Below are 7,711 nucleotides of genomic sequence, written 5' to 3' on the forward strand. Positions count from 1 at the left end.
TCAGCGGCAGCCTCGACCCCCCCGTTTCCCTTTGCTCCTGCAGGACACCATGGTCCCGGGGGGCCCCGCCTGGTGCCTGCTGGTGGGGCTCTGCGCCCTCGTCCCCCCCGCCGCCGCCCAGGGGGGATCAGAAGAGGACGTGACACCCAGCGTCGGCATGGAGGAGTTGGGGTACCACCTCGCCCAGGATGGGGACCCCCTCCAGGACCCCCAGCGCTGTGGCATCACCTTCCACACCCCCAGCCCTTGTAGCCCCCGTGGACCACGCCCCCCCTCCGCCTCTCGTGATGAGCTGGATCATCTCAAGAACCTCTTGCAGGACACCAAGGCCAGCCTGAAGGACGTGGAGACGGCGGCCACGCTGGAGGACAACCAGACCCGCTACCAGGACATCATCACCGAGGCGCTGCCTGCCATCCACGGGGCCAACCTGGAATTTCAGGAGAGCCTGGACAACGTCCGCAGGGAGCTGGAGGCTCACGTGGCCGAGGCCGACCACCCACGGACGGCTGAGAAGAAGGAGAAGTACGTGCCGTGGGAAGGGGATGGACCAGGGGGGATGCTCCATGGGTGGGAGGCAGCCCCAGGCTGCAGGCACCTGGGGGGGTCTGGATGTCCCCAAGGGTCCCAAAGCCTTCGTGGTGGCTCTCAGGTGACACGTGGGGTTCGGATGCCATTAACATCCATGCGTGTGTCCCTGCCCTGAACCCACCGCAGCGGGGCCGGTGAGGGGTCCTCCGAGGGCAGGGTGGGGGGTGGGATGTCAGGAGGGGGGGGTTGTCACTCCTAAACCAATGACCCAGCTCAGCTGAGCCACAACGTGATGATGGAGCAGCGTTCACCGGGAGGAAGGAGTTGGGGTACCTCCTCTCCCAGGTTGGGGACCCCCTCCGGGACCCCCAGTGCTGCAGCACCACCTTCCACACCCCCCTGCGGGGAGGCTGCTGGGGACACAGGGGACACTGAGCCCCCTCTTCCCCCCCCTCCCCAGGCTGCGGAAGGGTGTCCGCGTGGTGGCCCACATGCTACGGCTCACCGGCCGCCTGGCCCAGACCCTCGACGCCGCCTCCCGCCGCCTCCACGCCGAGCTGAGCCGGCGCCTGCAGAGCTCGGCCGCCCGCGCCGCCGCCGCCGCCGAGCCCTAGGACAGTGGGGACGGGCTCCGCCGTCACCCTGCGTGTGGCCTTGCTTGCTGGTAGGACCCCGACCCGGCTCATCTCCACGGCTTTTGGGGCGCCCTGGCTGCTCTCCCCGGCCCCGGGAGCTGAGATGTTGCACGGGGTCTCTGCAGGGTGCTCTGGGCGCTGGGGCCGGCAGCGGCGGAGGGGACGGGAGGGTGCTGCCCGCTACGCGATGCCGTCACACACGCGATGCTGTCACACACGCGATGCCATTGCACACGTGATGCCATGGCACATGTGATGCTGTCACACACGCAATGCCATTGCACATGTGATGCCATTGCACACGTGATGCCATTGCACATGTGATGCCGTCACACACGCAATGCCATTGCACATGTGATGCTGTCACACATGCGATGCTGTCATACACGCGATGCCGTCACACACGTGATGCCATTGCACATGTGATGCCATTGCAGATGCACCGCTGTCACACACACGATGTCATTGCACATGTGATGCCGTCACACACGCAATGCCATTGCACATGTGATGCTGTCGCACATGCGATGCTGTCACACACACGATGCCGTCACACACGTGATGCCATTGCACGTGTGATGCCGTCACACACGCAATGCCATTGCACACGTGATGCCATTGCAGATGCACTGCTGTCACACACACGATGTCATTGCACATGTGATACCGTCACACACGCAATGCCATTGCACATGCGAAGCCATCACACACACGATGCCGTTGCACATGCGATGCCGTCGCACCTGCAATGCCATTGCACATGCAGTGCTGTCACACATGCAATGCCTTTGCACACGATGCCATTGCACATGCCATGCTGTCACACATGCGACGCCATTGCACATGTGATGTCGTCACACACGCGATGCCGTCACACACGCGATGCCATTGCACGTATGATGCCATTGCACATGTGATGCTGTCACACATGCGATGCCATTGCACACGCAATGCCATTGCACACGCATTGCTGTCACACACACGATGTCATTGCACGTGATACTGTCACACACACGATATCATTGCACATGGGATGCCATTCCACATGCGAAGCCATCACACACACGATGCCGTTGCACATGCGATGCCGTCACACATGCGATGCCGTCGCACCTGCAATGCCATTGCACATGCAGTGCTGTCACACATGCAATGCTATTGCACACACGATGCCATTGCACATGTGATGCCATTGCACATGCCATGCTGTCACACACGCGATGCCATTGCACACGCGATGCCCATAACCCCAGCCCCAAATGTTCAGTGCATTTACCCCGCAGGAGCTCTGCCCTCGTCTAGCAGAGCCAGAGCCGCCCTGTGTGCCCGGGGGAAAAGCCCTTCTTCCCATCCCCAGCAGACCCCTGCACCCTTCGGTCCTCTCTATCCACACAGGCTCCCTTTTTCACAGCTAGCCAGCCCCGTGTGCCAACAACTAAGCCATCATACCCGGAGCCTTGGGGCTCCTGGGGCTCCCCAAAGCATCTTAAAAATTAACCCCAGCTCCTTTGGGGCTCGGCTGCATCTCGCGGTGGTCCAGCAGCTTCACCACCCCCCGGCGTGGGCAGAGCCACTGCCAGCCCCGCTTAATCCTTTGCCCTTGGGAGCACCTTGTCCAGGCTTGGAAGAGCCTTTTTGCCCCTGGGGTGATAACAGCGGAGGCTGGGTCCGGAGTTTGGCCCCTCCGGGTGGGCAGGGGGTGCGCAGGGCAGGGCAGGCAGCGGGAGAGCGGCTGGAGATCGACCCCCCCGGCTATAAATGGAAGCTGGCAACTCCAGTGCTCCCAACTCACTGAGGTTTGGGCAGCGGGAAAACAGCTGGAGGCAGAAAATCCCGCCGTGATTGTAAGCCCGGAGGTTCTCCCGGGAGGCCGGAGGGAATGGCCAGGGCCACCGGGCTCGGGGCACCCCAGTACCCCCATGGTGCACCCTAAGGGTGGGCAGGAGACAGGAATACCCCCGGGCAGCGGCAGCGGCACTTCTGCAGGAGCTGCAGGCAGCGAAATAAAGATGCATTGCGCTCTGCCAGGCGTCAGCGTTATCTCCGCGTCTGTTTTCTCTCCATCCTCTGCTGTCTGCGGGGAAAGGAGGAGGGATGGGGTTGTCTGCAGCGTCAGCTGCCCCTCCACCTCCGAAACAGTCGACCCCGGTCGGGAGCCCAGCAGAGGAGACGGACCCCCAGCACCCACGATGCTTCCCACCACCCCCCAGCCTTCAATCCACCATCCCAGTGGTCAGCTCCCAGAAAAATCAATGTGGGTTGTCTTTTCTTTCCTGATTAATTTGCTACGGTCTTATCCGACTTATCCTTCTCCCTAATTCCCTTCCTTTGGTGGGCCCGCATCGATCTCCTGGAGCAGTCCTTGCAATTTCCAGCTGCTCCCCATCCCTCTGGCATCCATCGCTCCATCTTCCCCCCTTCCCATCACCCCAGCTTTGAGGGGTCCATCCGACACCAGACACCCTCCCTTCGGCCTCGCAGGCAGCCGTGGGACGTGGCCGTGGGCTCAGGGCTCTGCACCGTGGCACGGGTACGGGGCTTTGCATCGCACCGCGTGGTTCCCCCGGGGCAGGGGAGGTTTGCCAGGCTTTAAAACAAAAGAGTGGTTTGATGCGATCATGACATCGATGAGACATCTGGATCACCCGGCACGATGCTTGCATCGGTGAGATGTTCATTGCCCCTGGGTCCAGAGAGGGGACAATCCGATAGCTGCCTGGCGTCAGCATCGGCTCTGCTGGGGTGGTGGGGTGGCGGGGTGCCAGCTCCGTGGTCCTCTTCCCCATGGATTTTTGGTATTCAGCATCCCAAGGATGGTGGGAACAGCCACACGGATGCAGGCAGGATGGGGGTCCTGCAGCCGAGCAGCAAATTCAGGTGCCCTCCATGCCCGGGTCTGCCTCTTCATTTATCTCCCAAGGGAAAGGAAGCAAACGGTTGGGCAGGTCCCCCGGGGCTGGAAATTGCAGTCCTGGGCTTGGTTTGCAGGAAGGTTGTGCGTTAGATTTCCTAGCAGGAAGGAAGGAGGGCGGCTGGTCTGGGGAGAGGGCTGGGTCTTCACCCGGGAGGCCGGGAAGCAGGGGGGGAGCTCTGGGTTTCCCATCGCCTTGCGGTCAGAGAACCACCTCTCCTGCTCAAGGTAGCCCTGTCCCCATCCCTGTCCCCATCCCTGCGGGTGGGGACGCCTGAGACAGGAGGGGGAAGGGGTCTGCAGTGGCGGGGGGAGATGCTGGATGTTGCCCTGACTTTGCTTTCCCAATTTTGCAACTGTCCCCCTGGCAGTGTTTTCTGGGGGCAAGCGTGGGCTGAGGCAGGCGCTGCGTGGGGCCAGCTCAAGACCTTGCACCCCATTTTCCCTGCAGCAGGGGCCATCGCTGCTCCCTGGAGCTGCCCTGCCCACGGGCAGGTTCCACCAAACCCCCAGCCTGGGGCTGTGGAGCAAGTGGGGAAACCCTAACCCGGTCAGGGCTGGCCCCCCCACCGGTGCAAGAAGCCTGGCCCTGTGCAATGCCCCCTGCGATGCCCCCTGCGATGCCCCATGCAATGCCCTGTGCAATAGCCCCTGCAATACCCCCTGTGATGCTCCCTGCGATGCCCCATGCGATGCCCTGTGCAATAGCCCCTGCAATACCCCCTGCGATGCTCACTGCGATGCCCCATGCAATGCCCCTGTGCAATGCCCCATGCAATGCCCCCTGCGATGCCCCATGCAATGCCCCATGCAATGCCCCTGTGCAATGCCCCATGCAATGCCCCCTGCGATGCCCCATGCAATGCCCCATGCAATGCTCTGCAATGCCCCATGCAATACCCCGTGCAATGCCCCTGTGCAATGCCCCATGCAACGCCCTGCGATGCCCCCCTGCAATGCCCCCCTGCAATGCCCCCTGCAATACCCCAAGCAATGTGCCCTGCAACGCCCCGTTCTGTGCTCCGGCCCCGCTGCTCCACAGCGCTTTGGCTCCTCTTCTCCTTCCCTCTCCCTCCTCTTCCTCACACATAAAGCCCAACACCCCCTTCCCTCTCCCCTGCCTGAGCGGTGCCTTGGAAGAGACTGAGAAAACCCCGGCAAATCCAGCCCTTCCCAACGCCGGGAAGCTTTGCCAATGCACGGGGGGCGAGGAGGACCAGGGGAGCTGATGCCCCTCCAGCCTTCCTCCCCCTCCCCTCCTTCCCTGCCTGGGCACGGCTCTCCCTCCTCCCCCAGCCCCTGTCGTCACTGCCACCGCTTCGAGTAAGAGCCGAGACATCCTCGGCTGGAGCCCAGTCCTCGCCGGAGCCCTCCGCGGCGCAGCATCCCAACCCGGCACGGCAGAGGGAACGGGGGGCTTCGGGGACCCCTCCTTGCTTTCCCTGCAGCAAGGTAAGGGGGTTCGTCTGCTCCGGGCTGAGTGGGAAGGAGAGAAGCTCTTATTCCCTGCAAATATCCATGATTAAAGGTTTGCAGAGTGCTGAGGGCGGTCAGGGAGTGATGGGGAGGCAGCAGCAGGGAAAGTTTCCCAGCTCTGCGTGAAGTTCTCACCTAAATACCAAAACCCCCCCGCTGCCTGCCTTTAAAATCCAATAAATAAGTAAGTTATTCTCGCTCCCTCCCTGCCCACCGAGAGCTTCCCCGGGCTCGCCGCGGTCGCGGGCATCCTCCGGTCCAGCCTTTAGCATCCGCACGGGGCAGGGTTCTGCATCCCTCCGGGAAAGGGGCTGGCACGCAGCAGGGAGCAGCGTTTTGCGGGCACAGAGGTGCCTCCCGGGGCATCTCCGCTGCGGGGTCAGCGGCTTCAACCCAGCGCTTTGTGTCACGGAGCGATGGGAAATCCAAGCAGCGACAGGGGAGGGGTGGGGGATGCGGGTGCAAGGATGGCGGGGGGCCACGGCACCCTGGGGTGGCCGGTGTGCGTGCGTCCGTACAGTCTCCCACCCACGCAGCCCCCTTCGCACTCACCCACCCATCCCCATCCCCACCGCCACCCACGGGTGCATGTCCCGCGTGGGCTCCTCCCCCCCAAACCCCCTTTGGCATGTACATGCAGTCTCAGGCACAGCTTTACATCACCCAGGGCACCTCCTTCTCCTCTTCAATATCTACCAGAGCTTTGGGGAACCCACGACATCCCCACTCGTGTGACCCTATAACCAAGCCCGGAGCGGGGGCAGCTCCCCCAGCACCCCCCGTTCTCTCCAGTATATTTAGATATCTCAGCCAGGAGAGGCACATCCATAATTTTCTCTTCAGCTCATGCAGTGGCCGGTGTTTCTCCTCCCATTTCCCACCCCCTCCACCATCCATGTATTAATCAGTTGAAAACTGCGCAGAAGAGGATGATGAGTTCACGAGGCTTCGTGATTTTACCGGGCCAGGGAGGAATTTAAGGCAAAGGAGCTTCTTCTTTAGCAACATCAGTGCTGGGCTGGGAACCTCCTTCTCTTCGGGGATGGAAGCAGATGCCTCCTGGAGAGGGGAAGCTGCTCCTGGGGACATGGGTCAAGTGTAGAGGAGTCACCTTGTCAGCAGGAGCAGATTTTGGGGTCTCTGCAGAGCAAATGATGTCTCTCCTTGCAGAGATTTGCTTTGCTGGGGAGGGGAACCAAACACATCCATGGATGGATGGATGGATGCATAGGTAGATGGATGCATGGCTGCATGGATGGATGCATATGTAGATGGATGCATGGATGGATGCAAGGATCGATGGATACATGGATGGATGGGTGGATGGATGGATGAGGGTGGATGGTGAAAGGATAATCCCTCTTCTCAGAAGAGGGTGCTCCTGGAGAAACCAGCCCCAGGAGCCCGTTCGGGCAGTGCAGTCTCTTGGAGCAGCTGAGGTGCTTCCGCTCCCTTGCTCTCAGGGCACGAAGCAGCTTTGGGTCGGGGAGGGCAGAAGGATGGTTGAAACCAGTTATTTTCTGATCACCCCAGTAAAGTTTGAAGCACGGGACTCCATCTCTGCTATTAAATCCCCCAGGGGCAGACCTGGGTTCCCCATCGCTTTAACTCACGGGGTCCGGCTGCCCGGCTGCCGCCAACGCTGCCCAGATTCGTGTCCTGCCTGCCCGAGGAGCACTCGTGAAACGGGGAGCAGATGCTTTGGGGCCGTTGCCTCCGCCATGGTGGCAGCTCGGATCAGCTCCGAGCCCTCCTTGTGACTGGGAGCAGCTTTGAGGGGACCACAGCGGGACCGTCACCTCCCAGACCCGCGCCGCGGTGGCATCGTGGTGACAGCGCCGCTCTCTGCTGTCTTTCCAGGAATGAAATTTGGGGCAGGCGGCTCAGCAGAGCATCCCAGACCACGCACCCACCCTGGCACCGCTGTGCCCCTGCTGAGGCTCTCCCAGCCCACGTCCAGCTCCATCCATGGCTCCTCCAGCATTTGCTATCGGTGGGGACATGCAGGACACCCTGTCGGAGGTCCCCTGTGGTGGCTTTCCCTGCTGAACCTCTTCTCCCACCACCATCTCAGCTCATCGCTCCCCCTGGTCCCTCCTGGGGGGCTTTGCAAACTGCTCCAGGGAGGGGGTCCACGGGGGACACTAGTACAAGGAGG

At 61.7% G+C, this 7,711-nt stretch overlaps 1 protein-coding gene across 1 annotated transcript; it reads left to right on the forward strand.

The window, feature by feature from the left end:
* The first annotated feature begins 49 nt into the window (after positions 1-49).
* On the forward strand, positions 50-1,199 carry LOC142079928 (uncharacterized). The gene is made up of 2 exons (XM_075144607.1): positions 50-525; positions 992-1,199. Exons 1-2 carry the CDS (start codon positions 50-52, stop codon positions 1,143-1,145), a joined length of 630 nt encoding a protein of 209 aa, XP_075000708.1. The 3' UTR covers positions 1,146-1,199.
* Positions 1,200-7,711: the final 6,512 nt, after the last annotated feature.

Source organism: Calonectris borealis, chromosome 3 (genome assembly GCF_964195595.1).
Source record: "Calonectris borealis chromosome 3, bCalBor7.hap1.2, whole genome shotgun sequence".
Classification (NCBI taxonomy): Eukaryota; Metazoa; Chordata; class Aves; order Procellariiformes; family Procellariidae; genus Calonectris; species Calonectris borealis.

Bases quoted from the DNA above. Each gene is read 5' to 3' on its own strand.
- LOC142079928 (XM_075144607.1), top strand. From the start codon at position 50: ATGGTCCCGGGGGGCCCCGCCTGGTGCCTGCTGGTGGGGCTCTGCGCC. The intron at 526-991 runs GTACGTGCCGTG...CCCCCTCCCCAG, and splicing joins ACGGCTGAGAAGAAGGAGAA to GCTGCGGAAGGGTGTCCGCG.